We start from the raw sequence: 25,850 nt of genomic DNA on the forward strand, positions 1-25,850 counted from the left end.
GTTCATAAAGGCTGGCCCTCCACCAGACCCCACCCACAGGTCCTATAGCAAGAACAGCTCTAGGTTTATCTCAAGGAGTAGGGCCAGCCCCCTGCATTTTTCTTGTTACAGAGCTTATGAAAAATACTGCTTCTTTAGGAAGCCCAGCTTTTACTCCGGTTGAATATGTGGTTGGGGAAAAAAAGCACTTATTGCAAAATTGTTCTTACAGATTTATTTTATGTTTGGATTAATTCAGGGGCAGAGTAGATGCTGAAAATTATGAAGTCCCTTTTTTCCGTCATCCTCATGGCCCAGCAGTCTTTTGGAGGACCAGTGAGGTTCCACTTTTCTTTCACGGTTCAGACTTACTTCAACTCTCTTTTAATTGTGCTTAGTTTTCCACCACAGCTCTTTCTCCAGCCCCTTTATGCGCATGGGTCAAGGTTATGAAGCTGTTTTACAGGAGTAATTGAAACAGAGGCCACAGAGGGGCAGTCCTGTCTTCCCAGCTCTGGGGCCGCACAGCAGTTTAATCTCTAGGACAGACCTGGATCTGCAATTCCTGGGCAGTGTAGGACTCAGTCTCCTGGACATCTTTGTGTTTGCTGTCAGAACGGCTCTGGGAACTAAGGCTAGCGGGATCTGCTTGCACGCTGCCCACCCCTCACCCCCTACTCCCAACGCAAACGGTGTATGCGTGCGTGGGCGACTGTGTGTGTGTGTGTGTGTGTAGAGAGAGAGAGAGAGAGAGAGAGAGAGAGAGAGAGAGAGAGAGAGAGAGAGAGAGAGAGAGAGAGAGAGAGAGAGAGAGAGCTCCCGCGCAGTGGAAAAACCCTAGTAAGACACCACATCCTTTTTCCCACAAACAGAACCCTCCAAGGACCCCAGGACTGAAGACTTTTCGAGGAGCCAACATGCCCCCAGCCCCGCGTCTCTGAAATCTTCTTTCCCATCTTTTTCTTTTTCCTGATCTCGCCCCGGGCGCCGCGGGCTATGATCCCCAAGAGAGGCCTAGTTTGCATGGATGACCAGTGAAGAGGGTCCTGAGATGCGGGAGTCACGGAGAGACGCGGCGCCAGTCGCTCGGGTGGAGGAATGGTGCCCTCTCCCGGCGAGCTGACACGTCCCGAGTGGGCCTCAACGCCTTCCTCACGCCCACCCATCCCTGCAATCTTTAGAGTCCCGGGGTGTGCGCGGGGAGGGGGCTGCGGACACTGCGGATCTGCGGACAGGAAGCCGCGTTGACATTGAACTCCAGCTCGGGAACGCGCGCGTGTGAGCCGTGGGGAGGGGGTCGGACTCGCAGCTGCCGCGAACCAGCTCAGGCGGGGTGCAGTGCCAGGCTGGTCCCCGCCGCCGCCCCGCCGGAGGTGCGAGCGTTGAAGCCATTCATGATTTTGGTGACGTTATTCTAAGAGTGGGCGAGGGGAGGCGGAGCCGCTCTCGGACAAGCCCCGCCCCCGCTCCTATAAATGCGGCTTCCCGGGCTCTTTGTGGGACCCGGAGCTCGGTGGAGAGCGGGGAGCTTGGTCTGCACTGCCGACGCCGCTGGCAGCCGGGCTGTCTCGGGAAGGCGGACGGGAGATCGCCCAGTACCCGCTCTCGGTTTGCCCGCTGCTTTCTGTGCCCGTCATCCTCACTCGGGACGCAGTGACCGTTTTGGTGTTATTTTTTGTTTTTGTTTTGTTTTTTAAATCACAAGGGCGTGGGTCAGCCTCCCCTAGGACTTCATGTCTGTATATTTCCCCATTCACTGGTGAGTATCCTGAGCCTGCAGTGGACGCCGGTTTAACCCGGGTGGCTGCGGGGGCCCGGCAGCCTCCTAGTGCCGGCTCCGGGTGCGAGGCCAGAGTGGCACGGACACCCAGGGTTGGCTAACCCGCCGCCTCAGCCCCTGCAGGAGTCGACGTCAAGGTTGCAAAGCTGGGGGTTGGGGGAGGTGGTGCTGAGAGCATCCAGACAAAGGAAGTGAACTCGGAACCTTCACTTAAGTGGCGGCCAGAGGGTGTGGATATGGTGGCGATGGGTGGGGGAGAGCCTGGGTCCCCGCCTGAAGCCCCCTAAGGAAACCCTGTCCGCAGAGGGCGGCAGGAGATGAGTCCTGCCTGGTGCAGGGGGCTCCGGCTCGCCGGGCCCCTCCCCTTTTCCTTTTTGTTTGCACGCAAGTCTCGGCGTCGAAGACGGCTGCAGCGGGGCTGAGCTTGTGCAGCCGCCCGGGATGCAGAGCTTGGGGGTGGGGGGAGACGCTCTTCGCACACACAAGCCACAAGCAGCAGGGTGCACGCTGCACCTTCTCAACCCCTGCTCTCCGTGGCCCCTAAAATCCAAAGCGCCTTTGTGGAGGGCCCGGGTCGGGGAGGAGAGGTTCCCCAGTGCCAGATTGGAAGAAGCCGGTCACAGCTGGGTGGGGGGCTACAGAGGTTTGCTTCCAGCCGGGGAGAATTCGGTTGTGGGCATCAGATCCCAGGAGGGCCCTAGCTGCTGGGACGTGCGCGCCAGCTGCTTCTTCCTTCCTGCTGTGGGGTAGAGGGGGGGCGCTACAGGGAGATGAGTGCCCCGTGGTCCTGGAGCGCGCAGGTGCTGGCCTCGGAGAGCCGGTGCAAGGTCCAAGGCAAGCTCTGAACCCAGGGAAAGTGGGCCCTTGCCATGGCGCTGTTCTGCTTAGCCCAGGAACTCTGAAAGTTCATGTTTCTCGTTTTAACTTTTTGGGCCCGCGCCACAGTTCCAAGAAAGAACAGAAAGCCACTAAAAGCCTGGTCGCGGCCCTGTGGATACTCTCCCGACTCCCTTCTTTGGGGTTTGGAGGCATCATTTCCAGACCCGGGAGGAAACTGTGAAAGTCTATCTTTCTAAACCTAAACTTGCCTCCAAGTCAGTCATCCTCTCTTAGTGTCTTCGCACCTCCCCCCCCAGTTTGTCTTTGATTAGAGAGACCACTGAGTTTCAAAAGAAAGTAAAATTCCCCTACACTTGGAGTTGGAGTACCCCTTCATGTGCTGACAAGTCAGGTATCTTATGGGTGAGGCTTTGAAGGGTGGTGGAGGTTTTGCTCCCCACCCCCACCCCACCCCCACTCCCGTTCAAAATTCAATAAGGTAGATGCTTAGAGCCCTCAGGGATGTTAGTCCCCCACTCACCCATTAAGGCTTTCGATTATTTTGTTCTTTAGCACTTTCTATGATGTCTGCAACATTTTCCCCTCCAGACATTAACTATGTGTTGTTAGCATCTTGGTAAGGAACAGGGCTCTTGCAGCTCAGAAAGGTTCTATATTCTGTAAAAGATCACACAGCTCTTAAGTGGTAAGGGCTCTCAGAACTGAATGCTTTTATTGCCAGGGCCAAATACCATTTCTACTCTATCATGTACATAAAAAAAAAGAATATTCTTGTCTTCCTGTTTTCATAGATGTAGTCTCTCTAAAGCCTGCCCCTGCCTTGCCTGCTCCCTTTTTAAAACCACGTGCTCAGACATGATAGTGAAAACACTGGGTGCGTATCATGAGCCCCTGGATTTGGCATGTGTATATTTGTCACTGTGCACACTGAACTCTGTGTGTGCCCAGGGGCTGGGCAAGGATAATGGACTGTTTGTACCTTGCTTAGAGAGTGCAAAATACTTTCACATGTAAGCTATTGGTGGGCCAGCTTGGCCCCTCTGGAAATTTCCTTGCAATCAGAATCATTGTATCTATCCTTCAGGCTTTTAATCCAGGGGATGTTTTTCATGCTGGGAGCTAGTAGCAGCTGCTGCTAGGGCTACAGAAGTGGGTAGGATAGCAGATGGGAAGTTTGGGGAAAAGCTGGCTCCTTGGGGTGGGGCATTTGCCTAAAGGGGCACCAGACAGAGACTGAGAAGAAGGCTCCATGTCTAACCCGAGGCTGGCCTGTTATTGTTATGTAATTCTGCTGTGCAGTTCCCATTGGAAATTCATGGGCAAGATTATTTTCATTCTTAGTGGAAGAGTGAGGAGAGACCTAGCTGTGTTAGTTTCATGGAAACACACACACTCAACTACCTATCCTGTGTGTGTGTGTGTGTGTGTGTGTGTGTGTGTGTGTGTGTGTGTGTGTGTGTGTGTTGTTTCTAATTTAATAGAAAATCCAAGGTTGCTTTGTGTAGGGTTTGGTGGTGGGTGGAGAAGTTGCAGAGAGGGGGCTTTGTCTGTCTCTGGGGATGAGCAAGCCACAGAGCTGTGGGTTTGAAGGTTGCTTCCTCAGGTGAGCTTGTTTTGCTGTGAGCTGTTTGAGTATCTCTCATCCTATCTTTAGCCCATCCCTGATCTCAGGGCCACAAAGTTGCTACATACGTGCCTGTGTCTATATGCTGACTTCTGGCCTGACTCTCTTCGCAGCCCTGACTACCTGAGATCTGCTGAGATGACTGAGGTGATGATGAGCACCCCATCCATGGAGGAGATTGGCCTCAGCCCCCGGAAGGATGGCCTTTCCTATCAGGTGTGTTCAAACTTCTTAGGGCCTGTACTTTTCTCTGGGACTGGAAGTAAGCATGGTTTGGGGAATCCCAATATCACCTGTAAGTGTTTGGGGATCCCGGTGTCACCTGTAAGAGCCATGTCTCCTTGAGAAAGTCCTTGACTGCCAGTGAGCCCTAGTTTCTTCATTTGTAAAATGAATCCTGTAGGATTATGATGAAGAGGGTGGGTTTCGGGCAGTTACAGTGCCTGGGACACCTGGGTTCACTGACATCACTGCTTAGCCATCCTGATTCTCCCAGTATCAGCAGAACTCTCTTCCCAGCCAGGCCTTATGCGATAAAAACACAGCTGATGGGGAAGAGTGGTCTGATAGGGGAATCGCCACCTGTCTTTTCAGAGTGATGGCTGACTGGCTGAGTCAACGTTCACGTTAAAACTACACATACACAGCTGAAGAGAATGCTTTCTTAGGGATGCTGATACGAGAGTGTAGCATAGGGATCATCCTGTCTAGTGGAGAGAAATTCATAGGACAGCAAAAAAAGAGAGTGGGGGCCTCCTTTCTTACTCTTGGACGGTGCTATTTAAGGGGAAACCTCAACGTCATGGGAAAGTGATATCACCTCAGCCAGCAACAGAGCATTTTGGTTACCTCCCGGAGGGACAACTAGTTTTGGATCATCTGAGAGTCCCTAGATTGCCAGTTTTGGAGGAGAGAGGTATCTGTAAGGGAATATTTTGAGGCTCAGGTATTATGTACAGCTGCCAGCCTGGGCACGAGCGTAAACAATTTGTACATGTTACTTTGTCCATTTCCTGCTGGAGCTCCCAAAGGAACACCCACCCACCTTTTACACTGAGGCCCTAGCCCAGCCCTATTTGGTGACTTGGATCTCTGCTTCTGATGGTTTTGATTTTCTGACGTAATCGTGTCTTCACACTGGGCTAGTTCTGCTTGAGTGTAGACTTACTCGGGCTGCTTATGCCTTAGAGCTGCTTCAGGGACACTTCTTTCGTAGAGAATGAAGCAAATAGAAAAGCTGGGATGGGTGCCATGTGATGGGAGGAGAGTAATCAAAGAGAAGCCAAGATAAAAGGGAAGGCTGGGAACATGGCTTCAGATACCAGACGTGCTGGGGAGGTTCAGGAGGCCCTTTGTTGTATGTCAACACGTCAGGCCTCACTTGTTGGCTGCAAATAAGGATCCCAGGGGTGAGGGACCTAAGGGAAAATAGTTTTTTAAGGCTGTTCTTTCTTTTCCTGGAGAGGGACTAAGGAAGGCAAGGGAGGGCTCCATGACCAGGTGGGAAGTATGGAAGTCCCCAGGTTCACCTGCTGGGTGATTTTGGATACCAGTTTCTAAGCCCGTGAGTCAGACTAAATATCTTGGTTACAGGTGAGGGCATATTTCAGTTCCGGGTTGTAGATTTCCACTGCAGAATCTTTCCATCCAGCTGCAATTGTCAGTACGTGTGTGTGTGTGTGTGTGTGTGTGTGTGTCTGTGTGTGTGTCTGTGTGTGCTTGTGTGTGTTTGTGTGGTGTTATTCTCCTTTAAACACTTCCTTAGTAGTCAGGCAGTCTTAGCCCTACACCTCTGTGAGTACATTCTAATAGATAGGAGCCTTACTGTAGGTGACATGGAGGAGGGGACTGCCATGCTAGGTAAAGAGGACTGAATTGCGGCTGCAGTGGCTGGAGACAAACAAACTCATTTCTGGGTTCTTCTAGTGTCTGGACACCTGAGAAAAAGACCCTTAAAGACCTTTCTTATGGCTCAGTTCCCACAGCCCCCAGAAAATCAGCCTCTGTTCCCTGGGTGGGGACTTCTGCCCAGTGTTCAAATATCTTACTTGGAACTTCAAAGCACATCTTGTCATAGATGATTTCAAAAAAGGCTCTTGGCTGTCCAGTGCAGAGAAAAGGGAAAGTTACAGTGTTTAGCCAAGCAGCATTTACCAGGCATTTTCTGCATTTCATCTGATGTCCTGGTTACAGCATCCAGGGCCTGGGGCTTGTGGGAAGCAGCATGCATGCATACTTCTGAAACATACCCAGCCCTGGTCAATCTATGTGCGGGCACTGGTGATGCCATCTTATAGAGTCTGAGATGTCATGAGACAGGGGATCAGCAAGGGCTGAAGGAGAGCCTTGGGGGGCAACCCCCACTCACACATGTAGTTTCACGGAGCTTCAGATGCCCCTTGGCAGCCTGTGTATGCCAAGTATGGGGCTCCACTGTGAGCTGGTTTGGCAACTGATGGGTACTCTCTGGACCCCCACAAAGCTGGTGCCATCAAATTAAAAGCTTTCCCACCAACGCCCTGGGACGTGGCTGGGCCTGGCTCTTGGCTAAAGCCTGTCGCCCTGCATGCTTGGGATCTGCTTGGAGCTAAGGGTGGGAACTCAGTGCTCTGTTCTTGGCTTTACTCCTGAGGATAATAATAGTATGAGGCTTTCACTGAGACCTGCTTTTCCAAGGAACTGAGTAAGGGCAGGAGACATCAATCCTAACTTGGCAGATGAAACAGAGGCTCAGGCTTGTAATTTGACCTTGAAACAAGGTCATCATATAAGTGATCCAATGGACTTGCAAGTCATTCCCCTACCTTCCAGACCCACACTGAATTAAGTTTTCCTGAGTTCCCTGTATTGTATATGGCCATTCTTTCAATGCCTATGCTTGGGGTTGAATTTTAAACTACCCAGTGATGCTGTGCTAGGTTTTCAGGATGTGGGCCCTGCATTACCTTCCCAATGCCAGGTCTTTAATGGCAGGGGAAGGTAATGGTGCCTTGTTATCAGGTCTGTATCCTTTTCCCATTGTCCTTTCCTCACTCAAGTGCTTACATGCTTACAGAGCTGGTATTAAGGGAAAGGGCTCCTGGTTTGGAAACAAGTCACCTTTACATCTGTGGCGGCCTCTGAAGGTATAGGCCAAGCCCTCACCTATCCAAGCTCTGAATGCATATCCTTTTTATCCTTTGAAGGATCTGGGTTAGCCTTTTATTATTGTCTAGAAATTCATACCAATAATACTTTATTGCCTTGTATTTTGAGACAGTCTCATGGATTCCCCAGAGTAGCCAAAGGTGGCTTTAAAACCATAATCCTCTTGCTTCCAACTCTTGAGTGCTGGGATTAGAGGCCCAGGCTACAATGCCCAGTTTGTGCAGTGCTGGGGTCAAACCCAGGGCCTCCTGAGTGCCAGGCAAGGACTGTACCAGCACCGAGCTACATCCTCAGCCTCAAGAGTTCATGCCGTTTTGTGAGCATGTGTAAAAATCTGGAGCCAATGCCGTGTTTTCCCTTCAGATCCATCTGGAGAGTCATTGAAATAAGTGAAACCCACGTGGCACATTTATTTGGCAGGAATGATCACACCCCACGGGGTGGGTGAGCAAACGATTACTAGAAAGCCTAGTGCATTTAGCTCAAGCTGTGGGCAGCAGCAAGCTCGCAGAGCCGTGTAGGAGGGTCTCCGTCAGGATGTTTATGTCCTTGAGGGCTGTAGCTCCATCCCCATGCTGCGTCTACGGGTTTCCCAGTCAGCCACCAGCCTATGGGACAGGAATGTGTGCCACCCAGTGTAGACCAATCACTGGATGCCTGGTGGAGCCTGCTCCTTCTATGGACCCACGGCCGCAAGAATGTGATATGGAAGGATATGGCTTTCCCTGGGGATTTCCTCTCAAATTGACCTGCGCTCTGTACGGGGAAGCGTCCTGATGAGTTACCTGTGAGTTCTTCTACTGATGGACCCCAAGGAGCCCTGGCATGCTAACCTTGCCCCCTACTTCTCCTGGCACAGTGTACATAGACTGTACTATTTTTCTCACCATGTTCAAATCTATGCACAGTTTAGGGTGCCTTAAGATTTAAACCTCAGCTTCTGGTCCAAGGTTTGATACCTTTATCTTTCCCTTGACTCCTTTCGTTTTTATATTATTTGTTGATAGACAAGGTCCCTAGCTCAGGCTGGCCCAGAACTCTCTGTGTAGGGGAGGGTGACCTCGAGCTTCAGACCCTCTCATGAACTGTGTCACCATGTCTGCTATTGTGGCGCTGGAGAGCAAACCCAGAGTCGCGTACATTCTAGATGCGCCCTTGGCCAGCTGAGCATACAGCCCTCCCGACGCTCTTCTTTCTTTGGTTGTTGCAGTATCCCACCTGCTATTACTTTTGGCCTTGCATGCCTGCCTTTGACATCATCTCAGGCAGGCACTTTGGCTCTCCTTTCCAGAAGGCCATACTGGAAACCAGAGGGAGCGCTTTCTTCACACACCCCGCTGCTCCTGAGTCCCTCCCTCCTCCCCCACACTCATGCCTTGCTTTTGATCTGTAGAGCTAAGGGCTTCCTGCATCTTCCCCATCATCTCCCAGGGTAAAGAGAGGGACAGTGGTGGGTTAACCTTTCTTGTCACTCCTTAGGTGTTTGCTTCTTGCAGCCAGGAATCTTAGTGTGGCTCTGCCCTGGAGCGAGGACTGCAGCACTCAAAGATTACGTGCAGGATAGTATTCTGCAGGTTCCACGGTCACCAGGAAATCATCCTTCACAAACAGCACACTTTTAAAAAGCCTCAGTTGTCCCCAGAGAGACATAAAGCTAAAACGCCGAACGCCTGTGGCAGAAGATTGTCATCCATAGACAGGACGCATGGCTGGGATCATGGCAATTTCTCTTTCTCCTCCCACCTCTCTCCCAGAGGAGATGCACAACAGTCTGTCCATTGGACTTAGAAGCCTGAGTTGTCTCATCTGAGCGACGCTGGCTCTTTCTAACCCAACACACATCTTAGCACTGCAAGTCTTCTTGGTAGGCTAGTCCAGAACCTTCCTTTTTGTCTTAGAAGCTGACACAAAGGTCATGTTCACTGTTGTGGAAAGTCCCTGGATTAGGGCCTGCGGATGGCTGGGATTGTTCCCATGGGAGACTTTGTCTTCCCTACCCCCATGGACACAACAGTGTGTTTGTGCCTGGCCATAGAGAGAGCAGGCTTTTTTTTTTCACAGCCAGCCAGCCAGCCGGCCGCACACTGGATTCATACAGTTTCTCTCAAAAGGCCTGTGTTGGGTCTGACCCTCCCTCTTCCAGTGGCCATGTGTTCATCATGCTACAGAGCCAGGGCCTATGTCTCAGAGTGCTCTTTGTTCCCAGTGTCCTACAAATAGATGCTTAATGAGTACCGAATGATGGATTGGGCCCTTCCTCTTTCCCTTTCCTGGGCTGAGACTATCTCCGTACCTTGGCAATCCCACGGTGAAAGGTTTTAACAAGATCAGCATTTTTTCCCAGTCAGCCCAGTCTCTTACGCTGGATAGAAAGGAGGATTGTACTGTACTGTGAAGAGAAGGGACACATTTGGATGGTGAATCTTGTGACTGAAGCCAAGAGCTATTCCTGGGTGTCTGGCGAATGTCCTGAGATGATCTTTCAGGCCTGAGTCTGAAATAATCCTTAGAGGGTATGAAGACAGGACTTCATTCACATGGGGCTGTAGCTCGTGGGGGCTTCCTTCCTTTACAGCCTGGTTAGACAGTGCTGCCTCTTGCTGGCCATCTGCCCTTCCCGCCCAGCAAGGATCTGTGTCAAGCAGTCAAATCCTGTATCCGGCAGTTTGTCCTTGGCTTGCCGCTGGCCCAGTGGCTGCACAAACCCACCTCAGTGTCTGTCTCTGCCCAGTTTGCCCAAAGTGTCATAGAGGTCGTGTTGTGAGCCTCGGGGGAGAGGTCCACCTCTTGTCTTCATTTATTACCTTGCACTAGGGTTGGTTTGGTTTGATTTGGTATTTGTTTGGGTTTTGTTTTGTTTTTTTGTTTTGTTTTGTTTTGTTTTCAGGTTAGGCTTCCTAGTAGAAGCCTCCAACCATTTAGCTAAAACTGTTGACTGCCAGTGTCTTGGCTGGGGATTTTATTGGAGCTCAAGGGGGAAAGAGACTGTAGATCTTTTATGTGAAGTGGCCAGCCCAGGAAAGCATCACAGACTTGGTTGTAGAGGTGTTTGGTTCCTCAGGACTTGAATTCATCTTCGGCCTGTACCCTGAAGACTGTAAGATTCTTGCGGGGGACCGTCCCAGGGGACGGTGCAGCTGTCAGTGCTTACAGTGTCCCGTGCTACCGTACAGCTGAGAGAGCAAATGTTACCTTAGCACAGCCGCGGGCTTCAGTTTTCCAGTTAGAGTGTTGTAGTTATAGGAAAGTCCTTCCTTCCCTCTTGTCAGTCACTTCCTGTTTTCACGGATGAAGTCTGCTTTTTGTTATTTTCATGCTTTTCAAAACTGGGTGACTCCTAGGGAATGTTCATTTTCTTCTTTAATTTTTTTTTCTAATTTTCCCACATTAGCCTGGCATAGCTCATCGCTTTTAACACTCCTGCGTCTTTCACCCTACTCTCCCGTGCACTTCCTGCCATCAGAATGTGCACTTCGTGCTGGTCTTAAGTCTTTTTTTTTTTTTGGTTTTTCGAGACAGGGTTTCTCTGTACTGTTTTGGAGGCTGTCCTGGAACTCACTTTGTAGACCAGGCTGGCCTCGAACTCACAGAGATCTGCCTGCCTCTGCCTCCCGAGTGCTGGGATTAAAGGCGTGCGCCACCAACGCCCGGCCTGGTCTTAAGTCTTAAGTAACACCGGTCACTGGCATCATGGTGTCACTACAGTTTACACTATCTAGTTCTGTCTTTCTTTGTTTTCCTGTCTTGAGGGATTGAAGCTAAGGCTTTGTGTTTGCTGGACAATAGCTTTCCCATTGAGCTATATCGCAACACTTTTCCTTATTTTTGGTTTTGAGATAGGTTCTTGCTAAGTTACCTAGGTTGGCCTTGTAGCCTAGGCTAACCTAGAATTCTCAACAGTCCTCCTGCCTCAGGCTCCTTAGTTGACATCCACCACTATACCCTGGAAAAGCGAAGGTTATGTCATGAGGTTGGATGATAATTTGTTTCACTGTTGTCTTATTGTTGAAAATTTTAGGTCAATTTTTTCTCTTATACTGAGATAGTTTACATTAAATTTTTAATATAAATCTTAGTGAATAATGTATACTATTTTTTTAGAATAGTTTTATGAGTAGGATTTCTGAGTTAAAGAGCAAAAGTGTGGATGGATGTATATGTGTTATCATTATAAAGATAATATTTATTCTTCATAGAATGTAGCAAAGTAGAGTAGCCCAAAGAGGCAAGACATGGTCACATTCCTAACACTGAAATAATTTGGTATGTTTACTTTCAACAGTTTTCTGTGCACATTTTTCAATGCGTAGCAAACCCTTTTCCATTTAACTTAATAGTGTGACTATGCTCTTGTCACTTGGTTTTCTTTGTAAAACAGTACATCACTCTATATGTATCACTTCTTATTGCAGGATGTCTAGGTTGGGGGGTATTTTGTTCTTATGATGAATCCTGCTCTGGACATCATTTTATGTAAATCTCTGTACAACCCTAAAATGCTTCTTTGATGTAAGTTCCTGGAAATAAAACTACTGGTCCAAAACTACTGGTCCAAAGAGATCCAGCAACATTAAGCCTCTTGATTATACAGCACCTTAAAGATCTCCAACAAGGCTACTTCAACAGAGCCACACCTTCTTATAGGACCACTTTCTATGAGATTATGGGAACCAATTATATTACAAACTACCACACTCTATTAATGACCTTGAAGCACCTTGTAACCTTGAAAAGACCAGTGCAATTCTACAGACCCATGAAGTTTGGCCAAAGGCATCCTTAGTGTTAGAAACCATTTGGGGGTCCCTGGGTTTGCCTCATGGGAAGTTCTTGGTTAAGAAACTTTGCTTCTCTGGATGTTAGGATTGACTGAATACTTAGTAGATCTAAATTTAACAGGTGCTTTGCATCTATCCAGCACGTTTGTAGGACTTCTCATGTACATAAGCAATGTATGTCCGTGTTCAAGTGGGGTTCAATACTCCTGTTGGTTTATGAAAATGTCAGTGCCTTCCATGGCTCCGCCAATGGCACACACTAGTTTTCTGTGTTGATAGAGTTTGATTTTTAAGCAAGTATGTATTAAACAAGTGAATAAAAAAGGAGCGTGACACCTACACGGATACCATGGGAAAATGAGACGGTGCTCCATGGCTGGCAGACACCTGTTCTCATGAGTGGGAGATTTTGCAGCATGGTTCTTTAGGAGACCATCACTGGAACTGGCCATGAAGGAATTGGTTTTCTTCAAAAGTTGAGTGTCCTCTTTTGTAGAAATGCTAAGACATTTAGTGCTCAATTATGATTTCTGTATTCCTTTGTTATTTACCCCTGAAATATGATTCGCTGCATCCGGGTGCTTCCTGGCTGTTTCCCCCAGCACTTCTGTGTTAGAGGGGATCATGCCAAATCACTTCTTGATGATGCCCCATGTAGACACTACTTCACATCTTACAAAGTGTTAAGACAGAAAGGCAGCTGCCCCAGAGGATCCCAGAAACTCTCCAGGGGACATGAAAACAGGGAGGAGTCTAAGGAAATCTATACCCTCACTTTAGCCACATTGAGCCAATACAGAAAATTTGAATTTATAAAGCCTTAAGGTCACCTGACTTTTTAAAATGTCAAATTATATACATAATAGATCTTTTGCCGGGCGTTGGTGGCGCACGCCTTTAATCCCAGCACTTGGGAGGCAGAGGCAGGCGGATTTCTGTGAGTTTGAGGCCAGGCTGGACCGACAGCCTCCAAAACAGAGAAACCCTGTCTCGTAAAACCAAAAAAATAAAATAATAGATATTTTTGTTGGAGGGCAGTATGCAAGAACCAATAGCTATAACCTTGAAAATATAAAAGGATATTAAGAAAATATTCAGTCAGGTGTGGTGGTGCATGTCTGTAATCATAGTTCTCATAGGATGTGACAGAAAGATGATGAATTTGAGGCAAGCCTGGGGTGCTCAGTGAGTTCCGGGCTAGCCTGGGTTGCATATATGAAACACTGTCTAAATTAAAAAAAAACAAAACAAAACAAGAATAAATCCCATTTAGAAATATAGTAGAAATCTGGTTTCAAGCAGAGAAAAGGATATTATAAGGTTGACTTCGAAGCTTACTTATGAGTGTTTTAGTAGAAAATGGTTGATGTGGAATTGCTCTCATTCTCATAATACATTGAGTATAGTTTTGCTTTGTTTTTTGGTTTGTTTGTTTTTGTTCGTGTATTGGAACTTTTTGTTGTTTTTGTTTGTTCTCTTCTTGTTTTTGTTTTGTTTTCTGACAAGGTCTCACTATGTAGCCCAGACTGGCCTGTAACTTGGTGTGCAGCTTGGACTGGCCTTGAACTCCTGACAACCCTCCTTACTTCCTGAGTGCTGCATGCGTGAGCATGTGTGGCCATGCTGAGCCCAGTGGTGAGCATACTTAAAAGAGCAGTATATTCATCCTGCTAACATTTGTGATACAGCAGGAGTGCTTGGACATGCTAAATGAGGTACAGTTGTTCAAAATCTTTCTAGTGATTATGTCAACAAAAAGGTGTACATACCTATACATCCTCTTACCCCTACCTCCCGGAATAAGAGCTGTGGTACTGTGGCATCTGAGTGGGAGGCATTTTTGAGATTGGACTAGTCATCTTGACATCTCCTGTAAAGTCACATGGTGTTGGGTTGCCCAGGGGTCCTTTGGGCAGCACCAGGAACACAGAGCTCAGAAGCCCTGAACTCAGAGGCATTTAGGACATCGAGATAACTGTTGTCTACTGTCAGCTGTGTTATCTATGCTACCTCAGGCAGCTTGTGTTACCACTGTAGGCCTCAATTGCCTCATCCATAGTAAGAATTAATCTCTACTAATTTTGTTGGACAGATGAATGATGGCATGAAATCCTGCTGGTACTAGATTGTCACATAGGATTGAAAAACTTTTCTCTCTGGTCCTCATATTAGCCTTTGACATATTTGAAGGTACCTTTGATGTTCTACTCATCTCTTTTCCAATGTTAAAGAATATGTTGTCTTCAGTCCTGATTTCCCTGGCCATCTTTCTGAGAATGCTTTTTGTCTCTAGGTCAATGGTTCTAAATTTTGGGTTTCAGTTTATACTTAAAATAATTTATGAGCTTTTGTTTATGTGTGCTATGTTTTTATATTTATTGTTTCAGGAATCAAAGCAGATTTTTTCAATTTTTACTTATTAGTTTATTTAGAATAGCAATGAAGCAATTATATGTTGATATAAATAATAGTTTTTCATAAAATAACTGTATTTTCCAAAACAGAAAATCATAGGGAGAAGAAAAGCATTGTTTTTACATTTGTAAATCTCTCTTATGTCTGATCTAATGGAAGATAGAGAGATTTTCATGTGTGCTCCCCATGAGTAAATTTGTTGCAATATGTGTTGGTTGAAGAAAATGAATAAAATCTGGCTTATACAGATTATGCAGTTAGGAATGGGAGAAAGATTTTCACATCTTTTCTAGGCTGTTTTTGGTACATCGCCAAAACATAAATGTGGTAGGCTCTTTTTCTTCTCTTTCCATTTATTTTCCCTCCCCTTCTTTTCTCTTCTCTTCCTTTCTCCTCCCCTTCTCCCCTGACATTGTTTTGAGACAAGACCTCATGTGACCTAGGCTGGCCTCCGACTTGTTATGTAGCAGAAGATGACCTTGAATTTGAAATCCTCCTTGCCTCCAACTCCCAAGGGCTAGTATTACACATTCAACAGCAAGTGATATTTTCTTTTATTATTATTATTATTATTATTATTATTATTATTATTATTATTAATTTTTATTTTATGTGCATTGGTGTTTTGCCATGGGTATTGGATGCCCTGGAAATGGAGCTACAAACAGTTGTTGGCTGCCAAGGGGGAGCTGGGAACTGAAGCCAGGTCCTCTGGAAGAGCAGTCAGTGCTCTTTACTGCTGAGTCATCTCTCCATTCCCCCCCCCGTGGTAGTTTCTTAAATGTTATGTCTTTTCTGATGAAACCTTATGAGTGAACTTTTTGTGATTTTACATTAAAATTTATTAGTTGGGCTTGTACTTTGCTTGATTCTTTTCCCCACATTCAGTCTTGTAGTGTATTACACTGATCATTTGGAAATTATTCAGATCTTCCAGATGATGACACATTTCATTATGCAATATTAAATTCATTGTAATGTCACATTGTGCAATATCAAAAAAAAAGCATATTTGTTAATATCACCACTGGCCTCATCAGAAAGCTAGCAAGTATTAGGAAGTTATCAAACTCATGGTGGCTGATACAAATTTTCCAAAATTTTAATTTACACTTGAGAGTTCTATTTTTTATCATTGGTGATAGATACCATCAGCCATTTCCCTTGAACCTACAGATCACGTTTTCATTTTTGAGAAATTGTCCATGTTGGATTAACCATAGTTTGGTTTTCAGTCATTTTCCAAGTACTATGGTGGTCCATTGAAAAGGTGGCTAGTTTAGCTGGCAACTCAACCATGTAAGTGCTTTTATTAGGGATATAACCCAGGTACCTTGGTAAGCAGCAGAAATGCTTTACTTTAACTTTGCATTTTACCACCACAAATATGGAAACATGATTTAAGAGTTGTTATTGATGTTATTGTTTGTCTTTGTTTTAAACCTGTGAGGTGAGAGATAATAAGTGATGACAAGTACAAATTTCTGGCTGTACTTGTGAAGGCGCCAGCAGTTTCGGTAACTGTGGCTTTTTATATCATTAGTGTAAGTGTTAACACGGTGTAAAAAGCAAATGGAATCTGAGTTGTATTGAAAATATTTTCATCCCATCTGTGCTTCCTTCCTGAAAGGATCTGAACGTGACTTCTCTAGACAGGACAGAGTGTGACTGAGGGGAGTCATGGGGCTACCAGTTCATTTTTGTTGGGGGACAGCCTTTTTATGGTAAGTCATTAGCAGATGACTTACTTCCGGAGCAAGGCAAGCTGATGTGGGAATGTATGGCATAAGTGGTCGCGAGTGAAACCTAGCAAAGGCCCTGGGAAATCTGAGAGAGTGTTTCCACTGAGGGGAGACTGTGGAAGCTGTAGGGTAGGGTTTAGGAAGCACGGTCCCAACAAAGATGCCAGTGTTGAAGACTCAAGACTTTTGTCTCTAAAGTGAAGAAGGGAGGGATGATTGAAATGGCAGCTGTGCCAGTCTGGACTTTCTGAGAGAGGCGGTATAGTCATGGGACATGTGTGTTGTGCTGACGGAGGAGGATGGGGAAAGGAATTGGGAAGACTGGGCAGGAGACCATCTTTCAAGGGATAATGATGATACACGTATTTGATAAGATACAGATATTTGAAGTCATCTATGCCCCAGAGAACTTTGCAGAGATCTCTAATATTTCAGAAGCTCCATCTGTTTCTGGGTTCAGCACTATCAAGGAGCCATTAGTACTAATTAATCGGAATTTGGAACCCCTGACTTGCAGGATGGGTGTGTGTCTGAGAGATGTTTATGAAAGATGGTGTTTATCCCAAGGATTTCCTTTTCCTTCCAGAGTCAAGGCTTAGGCGCTTAAGCATCTTTGATCCAAAGGAAGGAGGTTCAGGGTTGTTATAAAGGCCAAGTGTCTGCTCAAGTGCCCTGAAGGATTAGAAGCACCAGGGAAGGACAGGGCGGGGTGAGCTAGATGTCCTATAGCCTTGATTCAGAGAAAAATTGAGAGGTGAGATGGACAATACAAAACTGGGTAGCATTTAGGTTTCCCTGAACCATCTGTGTGGCCTTCTGCCCCTGGGAATTCTTGTGTTTTTCCCCAGCCACTTACTACATTGCAAAATCAATAAGATGCTAAGGTTGCTGATGACATGATAAGATAGCAGGAGGTCAGATTCAAAGACTGTAGTTCCTGCCTTGATATATAGTTTAAGGACCAAAGAGCAGAGTACATGGTTCATCTGAGTTAACTAGTGCTCATTCATTCCACCCTCTGCAGAGCAAGGTCTGCTCACTGTGGCATCCTAGCCCCTTCTAGGAAGGAATAAACACACAAGGCAAATCCATTGTTGTTCTCAAGGAAAACTAATAATCCCAGGCTTTGGGAATCTGGAGTTCAGGAGGTATCAGCCTTCTCTGGGTGAAGCTTCCTAGAGAAGGCCCAGGGAGGAGGGACAGGGGCTTCCCAAGGCTTCCGTGGAGAGAACAGGGTTTGATCAAGAGAGTGGTTTCCATTCCAACTGGCCTAATCCATGTCATAGCAGCTCTGGGACAGAGGCAGTGACATCACAGGTCTTTCTCAGAAGAACCAGGCCTGGGATTTGCGTGTACAAACTCAGAGGTGTATTTCATTTGCTCCTGTCCCAAGCTACAGTTGTTGGCTTTCCAGGTCCTTGCTTTAAATGCTCCTTGGGGGACCCTTGCTCTACTTACTAAGGGCGTTAGCAGTAAGAGTTTCCAGAGCGTGTTCACACATACCTGGGTTTGACTCTTTCCCAAACTCTGTACCACTAGCATTAGTAGAAATCCAAATTTATAGAGGGGGAGAGAGGAATAAGCTAGCTGTACATTAGGACCCTGCACCCTCCCTTAGTAGCCCTGTAGAGTACAAACCATGTTCTTACTTCATTGAAGGGGCTCAGAGAAATGAAAGTGACCCAGCCACAGTCACAGAGATATTAAGAGTTAAGAGCTAGGTAAAAGCCAGACTCTTCAGAGCTGTGATTTACCTGTAAGAATCGTGATTCTTTTCCATAGCTGGCTTGGAGTTGGTTCTTTGTTGCTCTCTGCAACTGGAGAGGGTAAAGGGCTACTGTGTGGTTTTGTGCACAGTGCCTTGGGGAGTTAGCCTGACTCTTTCTCCCAGGCCTTCTGCCCTCTTTCCCACCCCCAGCTTCTTCTGCCCTCCACTCCTCCCCAGCAAAGAGGAGCAGGGTACCCAGGGCTGCTGGTGTCTCAACTTGCATGGCTGGTAATTAGTCCTTTGTGTCCAGCTAAGCGCCTTTCATCCACCCCACCTGCTGGTGTCTGCTTTCCCCATTAGCATCTCCCAGCTCTGAGCCCTCCACCCTCTTTGTGGCCAGACCATCTTGTTTTTCGAGGTGGTGGCCTTGCGGTGCACAGACAGGGAAGGGCCACAAAGACTAGACTTGCTCACATTTTCCATGGTAGGTGCCAGGCAAGTCTTTCTTATCCCCACCCCAGAGGCAGCTGGGTTTAGGTCACCTGGCTTAAAGGCAGACAGCTGATAGCTAGGTCTCCAAATTTGGGGCCTTTGGAGGCCTAGTTTTGTCTCTCAGTTCCTCTCTGTTCGTGAAATGGGAGCTGACTCAGCAACAAGTCTCCAGCCCAAGTGAAAGGCTACTGATGAGTTCATGGGTTCTAGAAACCTGGCCTCAGCCCCACAGCTCTCAGCTCTGAGGTCACTGGCATTGGTCAGCCAGTCCAGTAGCTCCAACCTCCCTTAAAACCCTGTTTTCATTGTCCCCATGATCATGTAGCTTGAGTACAGTAGCTGTTGGGATTTTCATGAAATTTGTGTTTATTTAAGTCACATGTAAAATCTGGCCACCTTTCAGGGGCTCAGTTAGCCATCCATGACTAGTGGCCACCGGGCTGGACGGCACAGAAAACATTTTCATTGCAGCAGAGCGCTCTCTTGGACTACACTAGACTTCACAGCCAGAAGGTGCAGTATGCTGGCATCTACATTACATAGGCCTCCTCCTGTATAACCCTAAAGCTGCACCTTTCAATGGAATCTTCTCAAGTTCCCAAAGTGCCAAGACCCATTGTGATGAAGGGGCATCTGGCAATGGTACCTCTACAGAGGTGTCCTCTGTGAAATTCACCGTCACCAGGGCTACAGGACCTGCTGCTCATGTAGGCCTCAAGATGTTCTTGGTGCATATGTGATTGACAAGATTCTATTCATCTGTGTGGTCGGGGACTTGGTGCTCATTAGTTCTGTTCATGCCATCACCCTGGGCATGCCCACGTGACAGCTGACTGTGGAGGGCAGTAATGGCAGAAGCAGGAAGGGATAGGCTTCTGGATGCTTCTAGACTTGCCCTGCTGGGGATCATGTTAGCAGCCTCCCGTATCTCTTTCTGAAGAGCCTTTACTATAGAAGGATTTCCAGTCATTTGCTTGTTTGTTTTTTCAGCCCAGAGAGAAGACAGGGCACTTTGGATTTGAAGGTTTAACCAGAAGCAGTTTGTTTCTGGAAGAGGGGCATTTCTTTGTTCTCTACCGAGGTCTACCGGGCAGCCCGGCATGCAGCACACTGTTTGCCTACCTCCTAACCATACCTGTCATGTGCTTGGCAAATCAAACGAGAGTTCTTTCTTCTTCTTTTTTTCCATTGCCTTCCCCACCCCATCAAATTGTAGGTGCAACCTCTCATTTTTCTGCTGCCTAGATGATTAAAAACCATGACTTAGTGGAAAAATGCTGACCTCCTCAGGGTCAGGCTCTTAAGCAGCTGTCGGAGATAAGACTGTGCTGGCAAGAGGCTCAGAAACACTTTGCAAGGATTTCTGTCTTTTCCCGAAGAAACAAAAGAAGCTGTTCTGGTGCAGGATGTGTTTTGTTGTTGCTTAATTTTGGAGAGAGCTATAATTTTCAGAGTCACAAATTTGGTTGACCTGATGATAAAATACAATATCTGATGGAAAGATTAGAGTAATTGTTATAGTGATTTTTTTAAAACAAAAACAGCTTTATAAAAGTGTTTTTTCCTGAGCTGGGCAGTGGTGGCACACGCCTTTAATCCCAGCACTGGGGAGGCAGAGGCAGGCCAGTATCTGTGAGTTCAAGGCCAGCCTGGTCTACAGAGTGAGTCCCAGGACAGACTCCAAAGCAACACAGAAAAATCCTGTCTTGAAAAACAAAAAAGTTTGTTGTTTTTTTTCTTTCCTTTTTAATGGTTCTTGCTTTGAGCCAGTCACAGTGCAAACATCTTTGGCAACTACCACAGTATTGGCTGTATCACCACAACTGTCACAGTATTAGCTGACCCACAGTATTAGCTGACCCACCTCCGCTCATGTTCAGATTGTTCCCCCAAAGACTTAAAGACCTGACTGTGGAGCTCTTGGTGTGAAAGCCATTGATCGCTATTATTTCCACGACTGTGTTAGTAGAATTGCTTCATGCTTGGAGAGTGGAGACCTGTGGGGATCGATGAATTTTGCTTCTGTCCTCAAAGCATTGCCTCACTTATATGCTTGCCCTCTTGGACCCATCGAGTATGATGAGCAGGACACTTCATTTCTCTGGAGGAGAAACTGATCTGGGAGCTTGAGAGGGTGTGATGGAGGTGGATGTCAAGGGTGTATGTAGTAAGGACCCAGATTTCACGGCTCAGCCCAGGGACCTCAAACGGATACTTCATTGAAGGCCTGTAGGCATCCGAGTCCCAGAGCAGCTGATTTCTAGAAATGTGGCCTTCAATTTTTGGCTTTAGGAATCGACCACTATTTCATACAGCTCTTTTGAAGACGGAGGTCCTGCTCAGCCATGGCCTCATCCACTGTCAGCATCATCCTTCTAGCTTGTAGCAGAATCAGCTCTTCTGTTGCTAGCCTGGGCTGACTCTAGTACTTTCTGTTATTCGGTGACTTGAGTGTCATTAGAATCAGGCTCTTATGTCTCCTGGTCATGCCACAAGCTGTCCTGTGGAAGGAAGCAGGTTTGTTGGTCCAGAGGCTTCTTTTTTAGCTCCCACAGCTACGTCTCAGGTCCAGAAGGATGAGCGTCTGGGCTGGGGAAACATGGGGCTTCTGTTTATTGGCAGTCATTCTTGTTCACAGGCTGGAGCTTACATCAGCCAATAGGATAGTGGGGACCTGAGTCATGTTCCCCTTGGTCAGTTTCCCACCTGGGAAACTAAAGTGATAATATGAACCCTGGTGTATCCTAGTTGAGGGTGAAGTTTGAATCCTGGTTCTGCCTTGTGACCCAGACTCTTGCTATCCCTAAGGTGGTAGGGATGTCTCAGTGAAGTGACAGACATCTGGTAGACTTTGTAAACTTAAGTGTGATTTCCACTCTCTGGGGAGCACCTGTATCACACACCAGAGCTCATGCTTGGAAGGTTCCTCATAGCCTCACCCCCAGGAAGGGCTCAGCTCCATAGAAGTGAGCAAAAGTGCCCCCCACCCCCGCCAGAGCTTAGCTGATCCACTCTCCACTTGCACTTGTTAATGTGCGTGCTCCATGGAGTCCAAGGGCAAACATCAGAGTGGGCAGCATAACAGGCAGGAGACAGTGGGCAGCTTCCCCGGGCCTACCTGACTTTCTGGGTCCAGCCCCTCCCTGGTTTGTTTTCCTTCTGGTTGCTATTACGATACTTTTTATGAGCCCTTTTAAGTCTTTAATGATGCATGCTCCTGCGGTTGGCTTAAGGCTTAATCCCAAGCAATAGGCCTTTATTGGATAAATGGTTAATAATCACTGGTCTGCAGGGATCGGGACGCTTTGTGAGGCCCGCGATTCTCAGAAGCGCACATGGCCTGTGAGTGGGTCTGAGTGTATGCAGGGAAATCAGACACCGCGGTAGTACCACAGAGCTGGGTATGGATACGCACTTCTTCTGCCCTCTGGGTACAGCGAAGCCAGCAGCTTCCCAGGACGTCTCCAAACTCCAAACTTCTCTTTCCATCCACTTGAGCTTGACGTGAACAGACTGTGTGACCTTCAGTAAAGTCTCCTTTCCCCTCAGGGGCCTGGGTTTCCTGTCTGTTAGACAAAGAGGCAGGCTGGAGGAGATGGCCTCGAAGGTGCCAAGTGTCAGTAATCTGGTGAGCCCCAGATTTCCCAGACCAAAGCTCCTCTCTCCTCCTGGGTGTGTGACTGAGGACTGTGAATGGCAAGGGACCAGCATCCCAGAGGATTAAGTACTTAGCTACTGGGCAAAGAATTGGGTCAGCTGTAGTCACAGGGCAGCGTGTGCGAAGGGAAGCCAGACTTGGCTCCTAGTTTTACTGCCTGGCTGGGTGTTTGGTTCGGTCGGCACTGGACAGAACCCACAGTGGGCATTAATAAATGGGACCTCTTCCATGGGACTCTGGAAGGAGATTCGAGTCCTCCAGGTGTACAGCCGGCAGGAAACCCAGAGGTGCTCACAGGCGAAACAAAGGAAGGCTCGTGGATTCTGGTCCCTGATAGCTTGTGACTGGAGGCCTTGCCTTGCCTTGCCTTGGCAGTTGTGATAAGATCCAAAGAGGCAGGCGCTGCAGGAGCGTGGGAGCGAGCACATCTGAGCCCGGGTCTTAGCTCATCTCAGGCTAAAAGGGCCTGGACAAGGAGTTTGCCCAAGCCTGGGATTTTTAACACATGTGAGCAACACTTGCTTTTGACTGTGTCAGTTTAACACGATGAAGAGCCCGGTTGTTTATTTCTTCTAGACACCAATAATTATTCTGGCAGGAACATAATGTTTTCGTGTCTGCTGTATTATGTGGATTGTAGGCATAAAGAGCTTATTCCAAAGCAAGGCCTGGCATACTGCGAGGACGTGATTTTCTATTCTTTAATCTAGAAATGAAACACTATAAGCAGAGTTACAGCCCACCCTTTTGTTCAGTGGTGTGGTCCCCAAAATTTAGCTTCAGGGTTAGAAGAAAAGTCTGGCCAAGGAACGGTTTTTCCCTAGAACGTACTCCCCTGGCTCCTTTCTTTCACCCAGTGTCTAGAAGGCAGAACATAGTCCTTGGAAGATGGCCACTGTTGTTCATTCTCTCTCTCTCTCTCTCTCTCTCTCTCTCTCTCTCTCTCTCTCTCTCTCTCTCTCTGTGTGTGTGTGTGTGTGCGCGCGCCAAGTTTCCCTTTTCAGATATATATGTATGTATGTATGTATGTATGTATGTATGTATGTATATATGTGACCAGATGTCTGCTTTGCTCTTTAAATTTTCAGATCTTTCCTGACCCATCAGACTTTGACCGCTGCTGCAAGCTGAAGGACCGCCTGCCCTCCATAGTGGTGGAGCCCACAGAGGGGGAGGTGGAGAGCGGGGAGCTCCGGTGGCCCCCTGAGGAATTCCTGGTCCAGGAGGACGAGCAAGACAACTGCGAAGAGACTGCAAAAGAGAAGAAGGAGCAGTAGAGTCCCTGCAGGCTCACCTGGGTCATGCCAGCCAGCATACCTGAACTGTTTTTCCCATGGCGATGGAAGAAGAGAGTGAGCCACAGTCATTCTGAAAAATGTCAACTGTGGCTTCCGTTTTGCACCTGAAAATCACCGAGTCGGTTTTCTTTTCTTGTCTTTTTTTTTTTTTTTCTTTTAATACGTTGAACAATGGAGCCCTCTGACAACTTGCAAGGCTGAGAAAGGAAGCTGCTGAGAACAGGGCTGTGGGTGGGGGTGTGGGGAAGGGGTGCTGCTTCTAAGATCCCTATCTGAACTCTAGTACCAGAGGCAATGTGTATGTGCTGGTTGAGGGGGGGGGTCTGGTTAGGGGTGGGGTGTGAGCAAATGAGCAAGAAAACATTTGGGGTTACAAAACAAAACAAACCCCACATTTTTGAAGAGAACACAGCCAGGAAGTGCTTACCAGCATTTGCTGGGGCTGCTGGGCCGTCTGACAACCATGTTTTTATCCCCAGCCTTGTTGCTCACCACCGCTGCCAGCCTTTGCTTTCATTTCAAGCATCTTGGCTACCCGCAGAGAAATAGAGCCCGTAGAAACTGCCTACAAAGCCAGCCGGAGGGCTGCACGGTAAAGAGAGAGTTCACCTGTCCTGCCCGAGGGCTCTGCGACCAGCTGCTTCAGGCTCTCAGAGCCCCCAGGGACCTGGAGGGCTGTAAGGGATAGTACTTTTGAGTTTTTCTCCCTGTTGACCCTTTTTGCCTCCCAACACATTGGGGAATAGCCGGAGCACTTCCGCCCTTGTGGGACATTCCAAGGCTGCAGCCTGAACATGGAGTGTCTCCTTCCACCGTGGGTCTCCCAAGAGTTCTTACGGAGTCCCCACGGAGCAGAGCGGGCTGAGACTCAGCTCCCCCAGGCCTGCTCTTCCTTTTCCTTTGGCCACAGCAGTCGGGGTGGACGGTTCCCCGCTCTGCTATGGACCGTCACCCATCTGCTCAGCAGCATCACTCCAATGGTGTTCCCAGCCTGACTTCTGTGGGGGCTAAACACAGAGCACGCTTCCTGGTTGGCTAATCTGGATGGTGCCGCGTGGATATGCTGAGGCTCCCACGCGGCACCAGATCTCCTGTGGGGTAGTTGTTATGGGGTCACTGCTACTCCCCTGTTGCCCCTGAGGGAAGATCTGGGGTACACTGGGGTATCCTTGTGGAGCAGCGGCCTTCGTTCCTTTCCCACCTCACCTGTTTCTGGCAAGGGCGGCCGCCGCATGGGGAAGTTAACATCTGGACTGAGCCTCTGATAAAGCTCAGACCCTTCTGGGATGGCAGGTTAGAGAACAGTTTTCAGAGCTCAGAGCGGGACAGTTTGGTCAAAAGGCAGACTCAAAGCCTTCCTTGGGCTTCCCTCAGCCAGCTGAGGCACTCACCTTGTCCCCCCATGTCTCTGTCAGTCCAGGTTGGACCCCCCCCCCTTTGGACTAGTGTGTCTAGCTGTATTTAATACCTCAAAGTCAGTGTGGCTCTGGGGCACGTTGGGGCAAGAGCGTGGGGGGTGCGCTGTTGACGCGGCATTCAGCAAGGCTTGGTTTCAGGATGCCGATGGTCACCCCCCCATCCCCTGCATCTTCCCTCTGTCGTCTGCCTGTGATACACACCGATGGCAATAACTTTTTTCCGGCTCCCTCGCAGAAGCGGGAGAGGGCTACAACCAACCCCGCGATGGGGGAGCCTCTCCCTCTTGCTCTCGCTCTGCTCTATTTTGGCTACAGAGATCTCTTCATCCTATCTACTTCTCCTGCAGCATTTCTCATCCCTCACCTCCCTTTATGGACAGGTGTCTGGCCTTCTAAATCCCCGTGTTTCGGTGTCTTCTCACCCCTACCTACCCCAATTATCTGTTTTGGTCTTGCTGTGTAATGGAAATGTGCTTGTAAATCCAGTATCAAATCGGCTTTGTGTATACGTGTGTTTATGGGGTGGTTTCTTCCTTTTGCTGGTCGCTAGACCATGTTGTACAACTGTGTACAGTCTGAGCAGGCAGGGGCTGACAGCTGATGCCAGGCCCCTCAGCGGTTGAGCCTGTTGGGGGGACCCAGCCGCTCTTGGACAGGTGTCTGAGCTCCTGTCTGGCCTCCTCTTTTTCTTTCCTTCTTTCTTCTTCTTCTTCTTCTTCTTCTTCTTCTTCTTCTTCTTCTTCTTCTTCTTCTTCTTCTTCTTCTTCTTCTTGTAATTTGTGTGTATTTCTAACTGATCGTATTGAAAAAAAAAGAATCCTAGTATTTCAGTGACATTGCCTGTTGTGAGATGAACCTCCTGTGACTTCTGTCTGTTCTGTTTTGAGGCTCAGGGAGAAACTAGCATTTTTTTTTCCAAACTACTTTTTGTCACTGTGACAGTTGTAAATAAAGTTTGAAAATGCTTTCCA

The 25,850-nt window shown here is 47.8% G+C and overlaps 1 protein-coding gene across 1 annotated transcript; it reads left to right on the top strand.

The window, feature by feature from the left end:
- The first annotated feature begins 1,463 nt into the window (after positions 1–1,463).
- Lbh (LBH regulator of WNT signaling pathway) lies at positions 1,464–25,850 on the top strand. The gene is made up of 3 exons (XM_040730664.1): positions 1,464–1,738; positions 4,337–4,439; positions 23,252–25,850. The coding sequence occupies exons 1-3, from the start codon at positions 1,713–1,715 to the stop codon at positions 23,438–23,440; spliced, it is 318 nt and encodes a 105-aa protein (XP_040586598.1). The 5' UTR covers positions 1,464–1,712; the 3' UTR covers positions 23,441–25,850.

This window comes from Mesocricetus auratus, unplaced genomic scaffold (assembly GCF_017639785.1).
Source record: "Mesocricetus auratus isolate SY011 unplaced genomic scaffold, BCM_Maur_2.0 Super-Scaffold_100024, whole genome shotgun sequence".
In the NCBI taxonomy this organism is placed as follows: domain Eukaryota; kingdom Metazoa; phylum Chordata; class Mammalia; order Rodentia; family Cricetidae; genus Mesocricetus; species Mesocricetus auratus.